We start from the raw sequence: 22,730 nt of genomic DNA on the forward strand, positions 1-22,730 counted from the left end.
ATTGATGAAACTCTTAATAATATTTACTCCGTATTATTTAGGATAGATGTATAACAATTCGGATAAGAAAATACAAGTAATTAATATATATAACTTAATACAAGAAACTTATAATGCGTGAATTAAATTATAACTTTTCGTTAAGTATTATCACTACATACGTTGTGTCTTTTCACTATTTTTCTACCGGAGTATAATTGACCTTTTATACATGGTTTGAACTTATTTTTCATGAAACAAATTTAATTTTCATATTTCATGGAATAAACATATTTACATTTTTTTTTTTTTTTGAAGAACATATTTACACAGATATATAAACATGATTAATCTAAACTTATTGATCGAACTACTTATATTTTAATAAATTTATAAGCATTTACCTTAACTTATTCAAGCTTGATTGCCATATTTTTCTAGAAATTAAACTTATCTAAACACCACTTATATTTCCTAAATTTAATTTGTGAGTTCATTGTAATAAGAGAAACAAATCCTTATACTATACACTCCTACAGATAATGTTATCAATTAACTTTTGGTGAAAGATGGTCTTTCGACTTTGTACATTATCGGTACTCTATTCTTAAATGTCATTATATATCAACAAATAATGATTGCTCAAGTGTCTGACTTTTTAAAATTAAAGACAGGTAAATGATTACGATAACTGAATCTTAATTAACAAAAATATGTGCCATAGAATTAGTCACATGTATGTACTTTGTACGTAGCTAACTAACTTTGCATGCATGTCATTAATAATATATCACTTAGGATCGGAAAAATTAAGTTGTTAGCTAGCCTTCACAATTAAACTAGCTTATTATTGGTTCTTGAGTGATTTTAATTACCATCTCCTTAATATCAAATAAACGTTGATTAAGTGCTATATATATACATATATATCCAATTCCTTTCATCAAAGATATTATATTGTACAGTGAACCAATGATGTCCTAGGACAGCTATAACTCACATGATATTATCGTGCAAGTATCTCTTACCAAGCTTCGATGTACGTATATATATTTAATATGATAGTACTTACTAAGCTTGAGTGACGGGAAAAAAGTATATTCAATACATACTCTAATAATTATACGCAATACGAAAAACTTACTATGCTTTGAGTATAATTTTATCGTACGTATAATGGTATTACAGCTATTTCACCAAATGTCACTGAGTAATTTAAAAATTCACCAAATGTCATCGGATTTTTCAGAATTCACCAAATGCCACCCAGTTTTTTAAAAATTCACCGAGTGCCATTATGACCAACGGCCGTTAACACCGTTAGTCATTAAGGGTTAATCATGACACATGTCATGATATAATTGGTCAATTTGTCTTAATTCATAAAAATTAAAAAAAAAAACAAAAAATAAAAAAAAAACCCCAAAATTTTCCCAGCCACCCCCACCACCGTCAAACCCTAGCCCCACCCTTATCTCGCCGGAAAACGGCCGGCCACCACCTTAACCACCAAAAATCAGCCGGTCGGCCCTTTAGCACCCCATCTAACCCACCGCCGACCCCCGAAACCAACCACGCTGCCCGCCCTGACCCCAAACACTACCCACATAGTCGCCCCACCCCAAAAACCACCAATAAACCAAAATTTCCCAGCCACCTACCCAAAAACCACTAATATTTTCCGATCAATCGCCGGAAAATCGAACCCTAATTCCCAAATTCAACCTCCATTTTCACCCAGATCTTGACGATTAATCGGGAATGGCTTCTTCGGAAGCCGATTCCCGACTGCAACAAGTGCTGGTGCCTTCTCTTGAGAAGATCATCAAAAATGGTTCATGGCGGAAGAATTCGAAGCTTGTTCATGAGTGCAAATCTCTTTTTGAGAAGCTCAATTCCTCTCAACTCCATTCTTTATCCTCTTCTCCTGAATCGCCGTCTTCCGCCATTGTTACAGCTGGTCCGGTTGTTGATAGTGGGACCCACGAGTATTCTCTAGAAGATTCCGAGCTCATTCTTTCTCCTTTCATCAACGCTGCTTCTTCTTCGAACCCTTAGATCGCAGATGCTGGAATCTCTTGTTTCCAGAAGCTAATCTCACATGGGTATCTTCGAGGTGAGGCAGATTCAACTGGGTCGAATCCTGAGTCGAAGTTACTTTCCCGAGTCATTGATTCGGTTTGTAAGTGAATTTGGGAATTAGGGTTCGATTTTCCGGCAATTGATCAGAAAATTGGTGGTTTTTGGGTAGGTGGCTGGGAAATTTTGGTTTTTTTTATTTTTTTTGATTTTTTGTTTTTTTTTTATTTTTATGAATTAAGATAAATGGTACAATCATATGATGACATGTGTCATGATTAATCCCTAATGACTAACGGAGTTAACGGCCGTTGGTCATAATGGCACTCGGTGAATTTTTAAAAAACTGGGTGGCATTTGGTGAATTCTGAAAAGTCCGATGGCATTTGGTGAATTTTAAAATTCCTCAGTGACATTTGGTGAAATAGCCGATGGCATTATTATTTTGTTTATGAGTAGAGGTGTAAATGATAAGTGACATCCCTGTTAATACTTTGGGCTCAAGTTCAGCTAAATCTCATCTACGCCGTGTTTTATATACTAGTATTTGGCCAAGTTTACAATTTATATATTCTTAGTTTCTTACCTAGTTTTAGTGACGATAAAATAAGTTAAAAATGGTCCAATAATATACGTACCAATATTAGGTCTATACTTGATTTTGCGGTACCAATATTAGGTCTATTTTTTCCCAAATAAAGGAAACAAAATTCAATGTAATTATTATTTATGGTCATTTACTCATTTGTGAGAGTTAGAAGTAATAGTATAACCTACTATTATTGTCCTACTAGTGTAACTATGACGAACTATACTCACCAACTTTCTCTGGCAACACCTCTTCGTCTTTGCTCTTTTAGGTCCACTCTCTTTATTTTCTTTACAACTAAATATCTCCACACTCTTCGATCTTTAATTCTTTCTTCTTGTTTTATTCTTGTATTGTTTAATATCTTGTATTATAATATTATTTTATGTGTTTGAAGGATCTCCCATTTAAAGAAACTTGAGAATATTCCATGCTAGAATATATCTAGGTTTTATTGACAAAAATTATAGAATAATAAGGTTTTAAATATATTTTAAATGGTATGTATTTTTTTTTTGAAAGGCAATCGGGATCGGGGATTTATTAATTAAACCAAATCAAGTTCCGCCAAGGCCATAATACCTTGGGGGAAAGAGTCAAACATTACATACTCCGATCCACTAATTGGAACTAATCTCGCTGCAAGATGAGCAACGGAATTACCACAACGTTTAACATGACAAGCAACAAAGCTATTAAAACTAGAGCCAAAATCCTTAATATCCTCAATAATCAAATCAAAAGGGGACCTTCCACACTGATGGTTTCTGATGGCATTGATCACAGTACTTGCGTCTCCCTCCAGCTCCACCATATCGACACCAATCGACTTTGCAAGAAACAAGCCCCACCTCGCTGCCATAGCCTCTGCCATCTTCACAGTGAACTCACCATTATGTCTCTGCACACCGACAACCATAATCTGCCCCCCACCATCACGAACCACAGCCCCTAAACCCACACCAACTCCAGCAATAATAGCAGCATCTGTGTTCACTTTCACCCAGCCCCCAGAAGGCACCTACCAGCAACTACGGGAAGCAAAGCCACCTGCACGCACATAGCCCACGACTTCATTATACTTCTTATAATCTGCAACTAGTTTCATGAAGCCTAAAGCACCACTTGTAATGCACCTCCAAGGGTTGTTAAACACAACTGAATGGCGGTAAGACCAAGCTGGCCAAGCCAGTGCACTAAAAGACAACAGCACTAAAATGATATGTATTTTATTTTGATTTGATAGGTTCTAGTTAGTACAGCTCGCTAGCTATTTGGATTTAGGACCTGTTCACATTTATTTAATTTCAGTTCAGTTCAGCTTTTAATTTCCCTCTCTCATAAAATATTCATTTCACCTCAGTTCAGTTCAGCTCCAATCAGTTCAGTTCAGCTCTAATCAGTTCAGTTCAGCTTAGTTCAGTAAATGTGAACAGACCCTTAATGACTATGTAAAATGTATCAAACTAGGCAACCCAATTTATTTAAGTTAAATGTACCTGTGTAATTGTGCTGATGTACGGGATATATAATCATTTGTCATTTGTGGTAACTTTAGATAATATTCGGGAGCTTAGTAGGGTACTAGGGTAAATTATAATTGAGATTTTTTAGATTTGAATATTAAGATTTTTTAGACTTGGGAAGTTGCGAGGAGAATAAAGTTTCAATGATCATTATCATACGTAATAATACCTTATAATTGAGAACTACGTACTTCATATCTATAAAAGAAATTAGTATAGTATATCCATTATTACAAAAATAAAATGAGGTGGCCTGGAGTAGTTGTAGTGCTCTTCACCTTAAAATTCTTGTCATCTTGTGATCTTTAAATTAAATAGAATTAGCTCTACTCTTTCATCAAATTATTCATGATAACGTACCATTTATTTATATATATATATATATATATATATATATATATATATATATATATATATATATATATATATATATATATATATATATATATATATATATATATATATATATATATATATATATATATATAAAATACAAAAGTTTCTACAATAATTGACTTGGGATCCAAGCAAGAGAAAGATGATATGCGTATATGACCATCCCACTAATCGAATTCTCTCGTTCAATTATCATCTTTCTTTAAGAGATTTGGATGGGGTCCAATTAATTAAATAAATCCTAATGTATAAATCAAACACTTTTGGGCGTATATATAAAAACTTGATGAACCAATAAGACGGGCTTAACAGATCCGATCAACTTTATAAGCTAATAAAACGAACATGATAGATTAACAACTTTATAAATAAAGGGGCATTATTATTCAATAGGATAGCTTGATTGATGTAGCTATTCAATTTGTAATGTAGCTAGTTAAGTTGGAAAACCCAAATTTAATTTTTTGTTTCCAATTTAGGACTTGTTTGGTTCATCTTATTTTTGCTGATCTGATATGAATGTTAGATTTGACCAAACTTTGACCTTAATATACGATAATCTATACAGAATATATTAAGTGCGGTCTTGTTAGATTCGTAATAGTGTGTATTTTATTAATATGTGATTTTCATAATTTTTTTCATTACGAAATTAAAGATATTTAGCGATAAAAACTGCAAATTAAATAAAACGAACGATGATCTGATCTGAACTTATTTTTTCTAAAATAAGTAAAAATAAGGTGAACTAATTAAACAAGGCCTTAGCTCAAATTCATGTCTTCAACAATTCAAGTTTGATACTTTGTCTAATTATTGTCTCAATCAAGCTTTATTAAGGCATTTTGAGGGGCATGGTTCTTAAGAATTTTTTGACCTTTAATTTAATGGCTCGATTAAAGGCTTTTTCCCAAAGAATAAAGTGCTATATAAGGCACTCGTGACTCGTCGTGGTATGTACGGAGTACAACTTAAGTTCCTCTATCTCTTTTCATATGTGCCCTTTTTGTAATTAGCCAAATTAGGGTTTGAATAGAATATTTCTTTATAAAATAACATTGTAACCCCAATATAAATAAGACCAATGTATGATACACATACCTTAGCTTTTAGGAGCTTCACAAAATCTAGCATGGAATATATAATACTTTTAAGAAATTCTGTTTTACGTACCAAAGTAACAATTTGCGTTCGTATAACGACTTTCTTCTTTGGGGTGGTGGCATACTTGGCATAATGCCTTTCCCAATTGGATCTTAGTAATAGAGTCATTTTACCATATTTATAGAAAAAAATTTCTTCAAACTCGAAACTACTATTAGTCTAAGAATTAAAGCCAAACAAATCTATGAACGAACACGAAATAACTAACCTTTATATCTTATCCTTAATGTACATACTACGACGGGACCATTTAGCTAGGAGGAGGCATAAAAAGAACTACCTTTCCCAATTTCCAAAATAGTGAATCATGATCAAATTGTGTGAAAGTGAAAAACACTAGCTTAGGTATCTTCCTCCATAACATTGTATGCCTTTACTTCTTATCCAAACATGTTTCACACAATTGAAAAGGGAACAATAGGGATCTTCTATCATATCATATTGTATGTCTCGCTCTACTTTTTATCTAAACATGTTTTCCTAGTTTTTTTTTGTAATGTCTCGATGTAAGTGAAATAATTTTCATTTTGATCGTCCAAATTTAAATGACATACTTTTTAAAAGTCACGAATTTACAGAAAATGACACGGTTTTCCTCTTTTTATCATTAACAATATTTAGAATCTTATATCCATTCTTATTCAAAAAATTTATCCACTATCCCGTCACATCTACTTTACAATTAAAAAAATAAAACAACAACAATTTATCATATAAAATTTGTGTAATAGATTGAAACGGGTAGAAGCTGGGAGTACATCACAATATAATACGTGACTGAAATTAATAATAAAAAAGGGTGTTGTTCGTCGCTCGCAAATTACATACTAACGCTCCCATTTTTATAAGGAATTTTCCTTTCTACCCCTAGCATATAATTACGGTGTTTGTATTCAACGAGTCACACATTTCACTCTCTACCTCATTCACTCTCATTTTATCTCTCTAAAAATTAAAATCTGAAATTTTTTTAAAAAAATCTGGAAAAAAAAAAAACAAAAAGCAACCATCACCAACAACCACCTTACAACCACCACTTGAAGAACAAGGCAGAGGGATGGCTGATCCGAGGCGCATTAGGGTGTCTTACGGTGGTCGCGGTATTGGCGGCGGCGAACGGGTAAAAGCTTTTTAAAAATAAAAAATAAAAATAAAAAAGACAAAATTGGGACTTCCGCCCAGAAATTCCGGAAGTTCCTTGGAGGATCCGCCTGGAATTTCCGGATCCTCCACAGAACTTCCGGAAATTCTGGGCGGAAGTCAAGATCCGCTTGAATTTTCCGGAAGTTCCGCGGAGAATCCGGAAATTCCAGGCGGATCCTCCGGGAACTTTCGGAAAATATGGGCAGAAGTCCCAATTTCGGATTTTTTTTATTTTTTTATTGGGAGTACATCACAATATAATACGTGACTGAAATTAGTAATAAAAAAATATTAATACTAGTAAGAATGTGTCTTTCTTGTCAGCCTATATTATGGTGTAATTGTGTATTGGTGTAATTGTACCCAATGTAATAAAATAGATGTAATTATAGAAGTTAAAATATGGAATACTTTTCCAAGAATAAATGTATTTAGAGGGGTGAAACCGTGAAAGGTTTAAGTACGTTAAGGTTGCATGATGCATTTAGATGATGTAATAATGGTGTGAATTAGGGACATTGAACTATGAATAATGACCTTAGCTTGCTCATTATCATATTATCGAAGATATTAATTGTTTGGTTTGATAACTAATTGATACGACGTAATATTGACAAGAAACATAAATGTTTTTAAGGATACTCGTAGATGATATGAATTAAGAGAGTGTAGAAACAAAATAGAAAATTATGTTGCTAGCTAATCACGATATATTTTAATGTACTTAACCGTAGCCCTAGTGAGAAACGAAATGTCGAAACAAATGGTTCAAAGACGTGCCACAATGCCATTATACTACGGTCATCGAAGAATTGAGAAGGTTCACTTATAAAAATAGTAATACTTTCGTAGTACGTAGCAACAAATTAGATCAATCATCGTGGAAGTTATTGATCCAATAGTTTATATATGGTTTGTAGTTCATTATATGACACTAGAGTACTACAAAACAGTCTATGGTTACATCATCATTAATGTTATTTGCTAACGTCTTGCCTTTTGTCGATTTTTAGCACCAACTTTGCTGTTACCTCGTTATCAGTCCACTTTGACTCTTACATCTACATGAATTTTCAATATACATATTGTAGTTATCAATCTTCATTCAAGCTAAGGTGAGTAAGAATTAGCGCTAATCAAATTTGATGAGATAATAAGGTGTAAACATAAAAGTGAAATCGAGGTTGATTAGGTTAAATATGCATGTAAGGTGCGTGTAACAAATTTAGTTCATGTGAATAAAGCACACCCTTAATCTCAAATGAAATATTTCCTATCACAGCTAATCGTCTTATGGATCATATAAAAATTCCATATATGCGAAAATGTAAAAAATGGATATCGGAGATCAATTGGCATATTGGGTTGTATAGTAATTGAGCTATTTTAAGGTAAAACAATTTGCATGTGTCGTTACTTTGGGAACTTAGTGGGCATTAATTAGGTTAGTTCTAATTAATAGGTTAAATTGTGCCACGCATTTAGTATTGAAACAAAGCAATCAATAGTCTAACAAATCAATCAACTTAATTAATATTGATCATGCTACATTTGTCCGATGTACAAAGTATACTCTTAATCAACTTAAAGCATGGGGATCTAAATCAAGTAGGGTCATTGTTCATCAAATGATATAAAACAGCTAATTAAACTAATACGGAGTATATAATTTCATTTGGTAGCCCATATTTATCAAAGGTTGAATACTTCAATATAATTTCATTTGGTAGCCCATATTTATCAAAGGTTGAATACTTCAATATAAGATTTGATAAGACATGGCATCATTAATCCTTCATGCATTATGACCAAATAATTCTAACATAAATATTAATTGCATATATTATTATATTATAAGTCGGATTGACAAGAAATTTAACAAAATATCACGTGATAAATTTTTCAATGTTTAACCTTATAGGGAAAATTGTCAAAAATAATACAAACTTTGAATAGCCCGCCAAAAACAAGTCAATCTTTTAATTATTTTTAAATAATACAAACTTTGAGGGGTATTCAATTCGCTAGGGTTTCAAGGGTGGAGGGATGGGCGGAGGGATGGGCGGGCGGCGGTTTTACATGGATAAGGAGGGGATTCTAGGTTTATACGGGGCTGGGGGATGTTTTTCAGGGTAGGGGAGAGTTTTGGGGGAGGAGGGAAAGGGCGGCGAGGGCTTGGGAGAGGCGGCGAAGCACGTCAGTGGTGGGGGAGGTGGGGTGGCTAAATAGTGGTTGGAAAAAGTAGGAAGTGAAGAAGATAGGTTGTTGTGTGCTGGTGATGGCAATGGTGGCTTGATTCCTTTGTTTTTAAAACAAACAATATAGGAAATTTGAAGGATTTTTATTCCATTCTCTTTCTTTTCCTTTGTTCATTCTATTTCGTTTATTCCATTTCAACCAAACGGCCCCTTAGCGTATTCATGTTATGAAAATTAAATACGCGTAATATAAAAGTTGAGAAAGAAAAATAGTTAATCATATATATTTATGTGGGACAGAGAGTAATACCGTAGTACTCGTATTATTTTTCAAGGGACATTGAATATACTAATCAATGGGTAGGCCATGGAATAAGCCCATTAGCGCTGTCCATGGTGTTGAAATTGGGTATCTTATATTGTAATTACACCTTTCAAGTTGGAACTAGTGTGTGGCCCGGACGATGACCCGAGTTGCTAGTTTGTACTTTTTGGTTTCAAGTTTAAATCTTACTATAAACATTTTTTAGTTGTCAAACTCAATCATTATATAATAGAAACAAATAGTATAATAAAAACACCAATTAACTTATCTAAGTTAACTATAATTTTGTTGGATAAAAAAATACAATTAATAAATGGCTAAGATGGTAAGACTTGTAACTTAAGACTTGATGGTCTAGAGTTCAAGTCTTATTATAAGCATTTTTTAGACGCAAACTTAATGCATGTTGTGAAGGTGACATGTTATGTTTGTAGTGACATGTGACAGTGTGACACATATTTCTAATATGTCGAATTTAAAAAAGGTGACACGTGAAACATAATCTGTTTTAGGAACGCTTTTTAATATATAAGTATAGATTCATTAACGGCCTTTTATAGTCTTCATTCATATCCGTACCATTGTCTAATATCTAGACTTAACATTTGGGCACGAGGCATATTGAGTTGGCCACTTGGCCCATATCTATTAATGGACTATGGATTGTCAACACTCAACCAAAAATATGATTTTTTTTTTTTTAAACCCGTTAGGGACCAAAAATATTAAATAAATAAATAAATATAATAATAATCGTGCGGCAGCTCATATCTTCATTAGGGTAGGTTTTGCTATAGCTAGAGGAGTGGGAGCCCAGATTATATCTCGGCTTTCCACTAATTTATTGTAGGTTGTATTACTTTTGTTTTTGAGATATAATAATAACAATAATAACAATAATAATAATAATAATAATAATAATAGAATTAATCATCCAAATTTGACACCCAATTGATTAAAAAATAATGAAAAATAAAATTTAAAGTGCTAATGTCATGACTTACCCTCTACAGGAAGGAACCAAAAAAAAAAAAAAAAAAAAAAAGTCAAGGGATAATTCCAAAAGAATAAAAGAACCAAAAAGTTTGCAGCACGAATTGTTGACCGTCTGTTAAAAAAAAAAAAAAAAAAAAAAAAAAACAAAACAAAACAAAACAAAACAATCCTTATAACACTTAACAAGAAAACCCTATGATACTGACCAATTAACCCCTATAACACTAACCAAGTAACCCCTGTAACACTGATCAAGTAACCCCTATAAGGCTATAACTCTAACGAAGTAACCCCCTATGTGGCCAGTCACATAAAAAAAATTGTGAAAAGTTTGATACCCAATTTCATGGTTAAACGCCTTTTGGCTTGTTTGATGCATGAGTTTTTTCTTACAGATTATTTCTCTTGAGGTGTGTTTTCAAAAAAATAAAAACGCCTCATTTTGTTAATTAAACTAATTCTTTGTCCGAGCATGCTCGGATATTCACAGGAAAAATTTATATTTAAGTTTGTATGTATTTGTTTATAGAATGTGTATATATTTAATATTTTATTTATTTAAAGTAGTTGTTATTGTTCTACGGAGTATTATTTAGGCTGTATATTCTCATTTTTTCATCAATTATCTTATTATTTTTAAAAACAACAAAAATTGAAAAGTTTTTGCCGGGGATTTTGTTTAATGTTGATGTGACAAGTGTATGTATAGAATATTCTTGGTGATTACTTTAGTATATAGTAATTGATGATTATGCAAGTTACTGAATGTCTAGATCTTTAACCCTCTAACATTATATAATCTAATTTTAGTTAGTGTGAATGTGAAAAAAAACAATGTTGATTACATGTAATGAATTAATTTTATTGATAAATTTTAATACAAAATGTTTTATTAAAAAGATTAGGAAAAAAAAACAATCAAATGACAATTGTGACATGTGGCGGCGTGGCGCTATTGATTTGTGTGATGCATGATTTGTGTGATTATATATTTATATACTTCCTCCGTTAACCATTATCTGCAACTTTTACTATTTTTGGCCGCTAAACATTATGTGCAACAAAAAAATTTATTTCCTCTTTTAGTAAAAAAAACTGATGAAAAGACCACTTTACCCTCATTTAAAAATTTAAAATACAATTTACCTACTATAATAAGATTTAATTAATCACTAATTACCACCCATTCTAATTAATTATCTACTCTTCACCTTCAATTAAAGATTTCAAGTAACCAAAATCCATCTCCATTCATCTTCATCTGCATTCATCTTCCCCCATAATTTCTCTCTCCTCTTTCAATCTCATTATCTCTCTTCATCTTGTTTAGATCTTCTTTCTCTCTCTTCAACTTTCAAAAAATTTGTAGTGGGTTTCATGGATTTGAGATCTTCCTTCTCTTGCTTCAACTTTTCAAGAAATTCATCAATTCGTGGTGGGTTTTTCGAATTGGTGGTGATTTCGCGGTGGATTCTGTCAGATCCGAGGGGGATTTCGTGAGAATGATAGCCTGGATTTCGTGGGGGTAGATTTTCGTGGGAGTGGGGTTTTTTTCGAGGTGGTGCCTGGGTTTTGTGGAGGAGAGATTCGTGGGGCTGGTGGCCTGGGTTTCGTGGGGCTGGTGGGTTTTGTATAGGTGGCTTTCGTGGGGTGATTTTGTGGAGGTGGTGGGTTTTCATGGGGGTGTTGGTGGTGGGTTTTCGTCAGGGTGTTGGTGGTGATGGTGGGTTTTCGTGGGGGTGTTGGTGGTAGTGGTAGGTTTTCGTGGGGGGTATTGGTGGTGGTGGTGATGGTGAAGCGGCGTGAGTGGTGTTGCCTGGTCTTGGTGGTGACAGTGGGTGGTTGGTTGGTGTTGGTGTTAGATCTTCTTTCTCTCTCTTCACTTTAATTACATACCCTTTTAATTTACTAATCACAATTATGAAATTTTGCATTGGAGTCCGTGTCATGCCCCAAAGTTGCAGATAATGGTTAACGGAGGAAGTACTTTGTTCTAAGTATAGATATAGATTGAATTACTCCAAAATTATATAGATGTGTCACAATTGCTTACCTATATGATGAAATTTTGAAGTCTTTATCAACTTGTTTTGAGGTTAGGCCTTGAATTGCCGACTTGAAATGGTGAGATTACAACTAGGTTTTTATGGTGTTGTTATATCTTTGCTCGAGCCATTATCTAGTTAGACGTAATCAATCAATTAACCTATACTAAAAGCGGACCTAAATGACATTTGTCATAATGTCATTAATAATTTTCCCGCCCATTTTACTTTCCGTTTTTAAGAAGATTCTTTAAGGAAATTGTTTTATAATAATGAAAAATATCTTTCTTCCAGTTAAAATTTTTAACAATAATAACTCTCCATATAAACCCAACTAATATATTTTTATATTTACTTTTGAATTAATATTATGAGTATAATTTTTTTATAAAATTCAATACAATAATAACTATTTAAAAAATTAATAACAACCGTACATTGCACGGGATTTAAACTAGTTTAATATTATATTGAGTTTGAAATATTTACACATTTACAAAATACTTTAGTTATGTTTTGGAGAACAATAACTGATCGACCATTAAATTCTAAAAAGCTCAATAAATATGCAAGCTAAGAGTAGTTAGTTGTAACTTGTAAGTGTATACTAAGTATAAACTAACTTTTGAAATTTATCGTAAGCTAACAACTATTCATTAATGGAGCTATAAACCACTTTAACATGACTTGTAACTATCGAATGTATCACTTAAATTGGTATTGTTTTTTTTCTTGGGTGGCAAACTTAAATTGGTACTGTATGGTAGCCGGTAGGTGTTTATATTTTCATTTATGAAATAGGGCCTGTTCACTTTTACTTAATTTCAGTTCAGTTCAGCTTCAATCAGTTCAGTTTAGTTCAGCTCCAATCAGTTCAGTTTAGTTCAGCTCCTAATTTCATTCTCTCATAAAATATTCATTTCAGCTCTGTTCAATTCAGTTCAGCTCCAATCAGTTCAGTTCAGTACAGTTAAGCTCCAAGCAGTTCAATTCAGCTCAATTCAGTAAATATTAAGTTATCCACTAATATTTATGGGGAAATAAACCACTTGACATGGTTTGTATCTTGTGTAGGTGTATATATTTATTTCTGACTCCTTTTATTTCTAATTGTTTGCTTCAATTTTTTTATTTTTTTTTGCTTCAATTTTTTATTTATTTATTTATTTTATTTTTTATTTTTTTTATTTTTTTAAAGTTCATCAACTTTGACCATAAACTCCCAATACCAATTGTTAGAAACTTAGAACTGTACAATGTCAAATATCCGCTCCTTTTTTTTTTTTTTTTTTTTCAAAGGTTCATCCAATTAATCTTCTTAATTTTTTTTTGACAAGAAAAAAAAGGATTTCATTAATGAAAGATAGTCAAACGACACTTATTAACAAATTATAGGAAAATTAGAGTACCAACACGAGTACAAATCACCTTATTGATACATCGCAGATTCGATTAACGATCGCTTAATAAAAAACTTCATCCGAAGCAATACAATCTATGAGTTAGCATTAATAGAATAATTGTTCGAATGAAATTACCCATATGGTCTTTGAGATACTTCCGAAGATTATAATACCCTAAATCTTCAATCTTTGGCAAACAAAAAAAAATAAAAAATCAACCCTAATAGAATAACCAACATCTCAAAAATGAGATTCATTTTTTTTTTTTTGACGGGAAAAAAATGAGATTCATTTTAATAAACTATAACTATTTTAAAATCATATTATTATGAATAGAGGTGTTAATTCGGATGTTCAGATCAGGTCTGGTGTGATCGGGTCGGGTCCAATTTTAAAGTTGATTCATACCAAATTATTATATCCACTCGAATTTAAATCTAAATCGGATATTTTTCGGATTAGTTTCGAATCGGATTGGGTCGGGTATGATTTTTAGAACTCTAATTATGAATTGGGCAAAAAATGTATGCAACCTTCATACATACTCCTTTGATACGACAATACCAAAAGTTAACGAACATCCACATGGCAGCACCCAATTGGACAGTAACAACAAAAACTGCACCCTGATTGGTCGAATTCAATGAAGAACACGTCGGTTAGAATACCCAGTTGAATATTGACATTCTTTTTTTCACAAAAACAAACACTCCCAAATTACACTCGCACTATCGCTCAAACAACAATAGAGCCAATCGAATCCAATCCAAATTCCCAGATTTTGTTGATTGTTCTTCCAATTTTCAGAGAAGATAGAGAAATTTCAATCGAATTAATCGTCAATTGTAAAAATCCAGAGATTTCCTAATCAAAACCCTAGAAAATCTGAGCATCGAAGCGGAGAGATCACGAATCTCTCCTCCGCATATCAATGGCGACTCGGAGAACAACGCTGAATTTGAATTTGTTGTTTATCGCTTGCATTTTATCTTACACTGTCTTCGCCATTGCAGCGTATGTTTTTTTTTTTTTTTTTTTTTTTTTTTTTTTTTTTTTTTTGATTTTATGAATCTTGTGTATGAATGATTGAAGAGCTGATTATTGTGTTAATTTTTGTGAATTTTAGGAAGAGTTATTACGATATACTACAAGTGCCAAAAGGAGCTTCAGAAGATCAGATCAAACGAGCTTACAGGAAGCTTGCGTTGAAGTATCATCCTGATAAGAATCAAGGCAATGAAGAGGCGAACAAGAAATTTGCAGAAATTAACAATGGTAATTACATTTGATTTTTGATCGAGATTGTTTAGAACTAATTTTAGCTTAAAATGTTATCAAATTTGATATCTAATTGTTCTTATTAGTTATTCATGCGCCAAATTATGATCATTATTCGATTCAGGGTCAAATTAGATGATTTGAACAATGAAGGATTAAAATGTAGTTATTTTTGTTCAAATTTGTATTAAGTATGGAGTATTTGCATTATTTTATAATTGTTGGAGGATAAATAAGTAGGTGTATTGTTTATGGAATTGCTTTCTAAGATAGGATTGTTTTTGGCAGCCTACGAAGTTTTGACTGATAGTGAGAAGAGGAGTATTTATGATAGATATGGCGAGGAAGGTCTAAAACAACATGCTGCAAGTGGCGGCCGAGGTGGTGGTGGTGGTGGAGGATTCCAGGACATATTCAGCCAGTAAGTTGACATACCTTTTCCCCTCGACACTCGAAACCAGAAATTTATTTAATTATTTATATGTTAATGTTGTATTTAATCATAGTGAATTGAAGTTGGTTAACTTGTTAATCATTCATGGAAATAAAAAATAAATGTGTTTCTGAGAACAACTTTGATTTTGTGATTTGGACAATTGGATAGAGTAGTTTTAAAGCTGAGAATTACATTATAGGTTGTTGGCTAACAAATCAGAGAGAAAGGGATCTTGACTTTTGACAATGATAGATGAACTTTGGATTGTGTAGTTTACAATTAATATTTCCTTAGTATTGGAAAACTTGTGAGTGTGCATTTCGGGTACGGGAACTTTGTAATTTGGAAATTTTGAAGGAAAAGGAAGAGAAGGAGAGCCATATAGCTGATTTGGACCATTTTGTTAGTCTTACAAGTTAGAAAGAAGTGTATGGATGATTGGGGAGTGAATCTTCATAATATTTGAACTGGTCAACTGTCATCTTATTAGGCTAGAATTTTGTCGGTACAAGTTAGATTTGTAGAAGGAAAAGGAAACCAAGGAAAACTAGGATGAAGATACTCTACTATTCTTTTAATAAAAAAGAACTAATGTGATTTGTGAAGATTGGTTCTTATATTGAAACTAATATACAAGTAAATGGTTCATATCATCAGAATGAAACTTGTTTTACCACAAACATCTTATTGCTAGCTTGAACCATTGCAATGAGTAATTTTAAATTGCATCTTGTTAAAGGAAGGTTTAAGGTTACTGTTCCTTATTATCACAGTAGGCTTTTTACTTCAACTCCCCTCCCTCTTCTCTGATGACCAGTGAAGAGATATACCAATCTGTAAAAACACCAAACAGTAGCACTTTCTGTAAAACATATGTGCATTTTTCCCCTTTAAGTCTTTAACTCTTGATGGTGTTTTCTCTTCTCCTTTTTGGATTTTAGAATATATATGAATTAGACTTGTTAATCTTTTTTTTTTTTTTTTTGGAACTTAAATTAGTTTAGGTTTTCTCATTTGGTTGTAAATCTAACAATTGCAAAACCAGCTAGAGTTTGGCATGTTCCCCTGCTATATTGAGAACCGTGTAGGGTTGTGGTTGTCAGAAAAATTAATTTGTTTTTTTTTTTGTTTTTTTTTTTTTTTTGTCTTTTATTACTATCAGCACTTAGTTAGGTTGATGCATTTCCATGCGATCTACTGTAAGCTAATTTTTTTAAAATTTTTTTGGTCCTTTTAGATTCTTTGGAGGCGGTATGGAGGAGGAGGAAGAGAAAGTGTTGAAAGGGGATGACGTGATTGTAGAATTAGAAGCATCATTGGAAGATCTGTACATGGGAGGCACAATGAAGGTAGGATTTTTTTTTTTTTATTTTTTATTTTTTTTATTTTTTTATTTTTATAAGTCTTGATTGCTGCATGAATTGAGAAAGAGCCAGTCACGTTACTGTACAAGTGTACAGCAAAGAAAATATAGAGAGACAACCCTTTTTCCAACTAGGAAATGTCAAAAAAAATGAGTCATGCTATAAATTGTTGATTCTCAATTACTGTCAGCCGTTGTGGATTAAGTTTTGTGGAAGAGCATGAAGTTTTTGTCTCTCTTTCATTTTCTTTTTCTCATTCAAGGCTGTATTACCCATTATGCATTGTGGGCCTTCCATTGTGGTTTCATATGCCCTTCTCTGGGATAAAGCTATTTAATTTGTAATGATAATACCTTCTCTTCAGTTCTAGCCCTCCTTTTTGTATGTTATTACATTCTATTGGTTTCCATATACAATACTATATAATCTATCCTAACAAGACAACAGAAAGTATATGGATGAATCTTAATGAAGCAATTAGAGCCTTGGCATAATTCTAGAGGCTAAGGCACATGTCTACGTGAAGCATGTCTCGCATAGTCTGTTTATATTATTAATAATATAGTCGTTCCTGTAAATTCTCTTTATTGGAGATTAGACACACAGTGACATGGTATGTATAAATTACTAATGTTTGATTAGACCAAAAATACAACATATTACACCCTACCCCCAACTCTCTAAATTTCATTAAATCCTTTCACACAGATAAAAAAAATAGTATCAAGATAAGTGAGTTGCCTCCTGTGCCTGAAGCACAGCAAGGCACTGTAGTAAAGCTGTAAAGGTGATCATCCCAGCAGCCTTAGGCATGCTGTTACATATATGCTGTTATGTTATAATTCACATTCAGAGCATGTCTCATCTCACTATTATTTTTTTCTAAAATAAATGATATTGCCCACATATTTGCAGTGGATGCCTTGCAGGTAACTTTAGAAGAGACATTTCCATAATCTATACAAGAGTTTGATCAGTATTATTCAAAATGATTAAAATCAATTTTATTATCTATTCATTCCAGGTGTGGAGGGAGAAAAATGTCATTAAGCCGGCATCAGGAAAAAGAGACTGCAACTGTCGTAATGAGGTCTATCATCGCCAAATAGGTCCAGGAATGTACCAGCAGATAACGGAGCAGGTATGCCAGCTATTTATGTCCTTGAACTACTTTTGTGAGGCATTACTTATATTTATTTTTTTTACAGATATATGTTTGCTTATTTGTGTGTTTTCTCATATAACGTTATTATCACACATTGTTAAAGGTCTTACTTATGATGCCTATATTTGCTCTGAATCCTTTATGGTCTTGCTGGACTGATGTTTGAGTCAATTTGTCATGCATTCATGCTTAACCTTTATTTTTTCTTTTGAATTATTTGAAGAGGCCGGGGCGGGGAGTGGGTTGCTCATTGCTGCCTGTTATCTAGTCCCTAGAATCACAATGATCCATCATATTTGAAATTTGATGAGTTTAATCTGTTTATACATACTCTGATGTATTCTATTTATTTTTATTATTGATACATGCCTCATTTTACTTTTTGCAGGTCTGTGAGAAGTGTCCAAACGTTAAATATGAACGTGAAGGTTACTCCTTGACAGTAGATATCGAGAAAGGAATGAAAGATGGACAGGTAAGGTTAATGCATTTAATTTAAATAGTTCAATGGTAAATGGTTTGGGTGGTTGGGATTGAGAGCCTTGCATATTGTAGAAGGCTGTTTTGATTGTAACTGCACTGAAATCCTCATACTTCCTTCATCAAATGATGTTTTACAATGATGGCTTGAATATCATCAGCCCATTATGGACTATATTACACAACTTTCTTTGGGTATTTGACCATGGACTCATGTTGTTGAATCAAATCTTATTCAAGTTCTCAGCGAAGCGCCTTTTGAACATTCCATATATCTACCTGGCTGGTCCTGTAGTAGTCCACTCAAAAAAAAAAAAAAAAAAAAAACCTTTATATGGACCTGTTGTTAATGTTTGTGTAATTGAACACCTGATTAGTTTGAGACTACTAGAGAGGTTATTTCGGTAAACTGGTATTAAAGGAAAGAAAGAGGATGTAGCAGGGAAAAATACAAGTGAAAATTAATTTAGACTCGTGTTTTGAGGCTTTGGGTGCTCCCTCACTTTGAATTTATGGAAAATATATTGAGGGTAGGATTGAATAAGGTGGATTAGCATGCTTGCAAATAACTCAGAAAATAAGAACCACCTCTCTAAATTTTTTTGCTGTATATATAAGCTGGTCTTTTGTTGTTGGAATGTTTCCCTCTTTCCCTTCATTCTTGTTGTGTGAGGGATGAAACCGTAAAGGACAAAGTGATACTTTTAGACAGTAAGATAATCAATAGATCATGCTTGCATATATAAGCTATACTGTCACAAACAACTAGACCCATCTAGAGTTGACACGACTTGGAACTGTAACATGATATTGTGGGATTTAAGTCAGTGTTTTTCAACTCATAACCTGCTATGGGATAACATAAAATTGGACCCGAATCGAAATTGATCCTTACCAACTTAATTTTAATCTCAAAGTACCTAATATGTAACTGATTGGATGTCTGAAAGGTTTATAATTGCAACTTCCCTCTCATTCCCCCCCCCCCTCTCTCTCTCTCTCTCTCTCTCCATGGTCATACGTTAAAGTGTTGAAAGGTTGAATTATCCTTGCTTCTTACCTAACAAATTTTATCTTGTTCTTTTATATTTTGTAGGAAATATCTTTCTATGAAGATGGTGAGCCCAAAATAGATGGAGAAGCTGGGGATTTGAAGGTAAAGTTTTTATGTTGTTGAAGATACTCTAGATAACAAGTTCTTTCTACTTATTTCTATAAAAAGTACTATGTTTGCAGTAGTAATCATCTTAAAAGAAGTTTCTCTGTGAGTAGTAGACCCATGGTACATAACTACGTTATTTATAATTACGTCCTGTTCTGCAGTTTCGTATCCGTACAGCACCCCATGATGTTTTCAATAGAGATGGGAATGACTTGCGAACAACTGTTACGATAACTTTGGTAAGTATTACCTGTGTGTTTTTTTTTATTTCTTCATCTTTATTTTTTTTATAAAATTTTTGGCATTTTAGTTGTTCAAGATTTATCAATGTATTTGCTCAGTTTCACTAGCATGTTTTTATGTAACACAGCATATTTAATAATATGTGTCTGAAGGCTAAAATCATGCGATGATCTGAAGAGATTTATTTTATGTTTACTCCAGACTCCAGAGTAGCATCTTCTGTTAATTAGGGTTTGCCCATGAAAAGGAAGAAGAATTAGTTAGACATTTGAAAATCTGCCTTACTTCATCAGTAGACTCTGTATGGAATATGTAGATTGTTGTCTAGCGGGAGTTAGTCTGATGTTTTGTTTCATTGTATATTAACAGTCAAGGAATTTATAACTCATAATTTCTAGGCCTCTGCCTTCTCTTAAGGCTCGCCTGCATTGAAAATACAGAGAAAAGGAGGGAGGGGAGGGGAGGGGAGGGGGGGGGACAATTTCCGAAGTATTTTATTCAGGCCTCAGAGGGAGAGAATGTATGTTTGCTTTCCGAGATTGGTGTTAGTACTGACTACTACTGGGAAAACTTTTACCCATCCCTTCCATTTTGCCACCACTCTCTTTCTCTCTTCTCCCCCTCTGTTAATATTTTTCTTTCTGTGATTATCTGGTGGTTCTGGCGTAATATCGCGTTTGGCCCATTGGGACAGATGTTAAATTATTTGTAACTAGTGGTGCTATTTTTTTTCACCCTGCCACCTCAAACTATTCTGATATCATGGTTTATTTACTTCGTATTTTCAGGTTCAAGCTCTTGTTGGATTTGAGAAGACTATCAAACACCTTGATGAACATTTGGTTGACATCAGTTCAAAGGTGAGAGTTCAATAAGTTGGTTTTGCTTTAGTTCTTGTATTGAAAGAGTTCCAGTTTGTATTACCTATCATATACTTTCTTTCTTAGTCAAAAAGTATGGTATTCCAGGAAGTTATTTGGTACACAAATCAATAATTTCTGCTTGTTTCCCTACTATTAATACTCCATACTTACCTGGATAGTCTAGTAACATATTTGAGGAAGTTAATATTTCATATTTCCTGCACAAATCATACTCACCTACACAGCATTGAATTGATATAAGTACTTTTTACTCGTTGAGAATTGATTAGCCAAGCCGTTTGAACTTTTCCAAATATTATTATGATTGTCAAGTCACTAACTTGGCAAATTCTGAATGATGTTCAGGGTATTACAAAGCCCAAGGAAGTAAGGAAGTTTAAAGGAGAAGGAATGCCACTGTATTTGAGCAACAAGAAAGGTGATCTCTATGTGACCTTTGAAGTTTTGTTTCCAACTTCATTAACAGAAGAACAGAAGATCAAAATCAAGGAAATTCTTAGTTAGATTGTCATAAAATTTTGTTCGGTCAAGGATGGTCTAATGTGCCCACTGTAACATGAATACATGGTGAACCTCTTACCTTAGCTTCCGCGCCTTCTTTTTCTTTTAAAATTATCCTTCTTGATCTTCCATTTTTATGAATTAGATTAGGTTCTTCTTGGTGCTGCAATTTGCAAATGTCCTGTATTTATAAGGGCTTCTGCTGAGGTTACGAAAAAACCTTTGTTGGGTTTAGGATTGTTATAATATCAATATAGTGTTATCTATTCTTTTGACTTTGATGGACATTTATCAAATATATGGCATGTCTTCAAGACCTCTATTATCAAAGGTTGGATAAATATGAGCACGTGACAACTAATTTTGAACAAAAATGAGCCTGTATACTCATATATAGGTTTGTAGACTGTCCTTGGGCTTTCTGCCTACTCCGGAGTGGCAGGATCCAACCCATGGCCCATTGTTCCTTTCATCCACACAGAACACTATACCAAAATTTGAATAAAATCCTATAATTAGCCAAATAGGCTTACTAAGAAATACTAAGTTCCCAACCCCTTCGTAGGCGATAATAGCCTTAACTGTACCTGTACCATTACCATAAACCCACAATCGACCATGGAGCATCAGGACATAGTTTACCTTGATTAAAACAGTACGAAGTACCTAAGTTGGTTTGATAAAAACAGTACGAAGTACCTAAGTCGGTTGAACGTTTGTTACATAGTTGGTCATTCGTAGTCATTTTAACTCTAACCTTTTCTCTAAAGAAGCAACAACCATAACTCATTAGGGTAATCTGATACAAACATACAATGGATCTTGCACGAAAGTTGTTTATCATCTTCAATTCCTATGATTCAAGGAGATATTGAGAAAACTAAAGAGAATTTTATTTTACATTTTTCTTTTTTTTTTTTTTTTTTTTTTTTTTTTTGCCAATGAGTGATTTTTGCTTTCATTTGATGAACTCTTTGTCAATTTTGTTACTCTCAAGTATTTTGATTATTATCTTAGAAATAGGTTTTTGAGAAAATACATGTATTTATTTTATGAGGAGTTGTAATAAAATATAATTTATTTTTACTATTGTTCTTTATCACCATTAAATAGCTAGAAGCAACCAAGCAAAGATTAGCGGAGTTGGTGGAGAACTCACTTTGTGACTTTGAGTTGAGGTCATGAGTTCGAACTCCACCAACTACATTTGCTTGGGAGTAGGAGGAGACATGAAAACCTAAACACTAATAATAATGAGAGATACAAATTAATGACTTCCGTTTGATATAATACTGTGTTAATCGCCCATCATAGTTATCATTTAGTACTAAACCATAATAACCCAAAACAACGTAGTATCACATTTACAAGCGA

At 33.1% G+C, this 22,730-nt stretch overlaps 1 protein-coding gene across 1 annotated transcript; it reads left to right on the plus strand.

The window, feature by feature from the left end:
- Window positions 1-14,525: 14,525 nt before the first annotated feature.
- On the plus strand, window positions 14,526-21,632 carry LOC145598006 (dnaJ protein ERDJ3B-like). The gene is made up of 10 exons (XM_081654293.1): window positions 14,526-14,857; window positions 14,970-15,118; window positions 15,410-15,542; window positions 16,795-16,906; window positions 17,946-18,062; window positions 18,475-18,561; window positions 19,663-19,722; window positions 19,890-19,967; window positions 20,760-20,831; window positions 21,201-21,632. Exons 1-10 carry the CDS (start codon window positions 14,775-14,777, stop codon window positions 21,357-21,359), a joined length of 1,050 nt encoding a protein of 349 aa, XP_081510419.1. The 5' UTR covers window positions 14,526-14,774; the 3' UTR covers window positions 21,360-21,632.
- The last annotated feature ends 1,098 nt before the right edge of the window (window positions 21,633-22,730 follow it).

Source organism: Chenopodium album, chromosome 20 (genome assembly GCF_948465745.1).
Source record: "Chenopodium album chromosome 20, dcCheAlbu1.1, whole genome shotgun sequence".
NCBI classification, from domain to species: Eukaryota; Viridiplantae; Streptophyta; class Magnoliopsida; order Caryophyllales; family Amaranthaceae; genus Chenopodium; species Chenopodium album.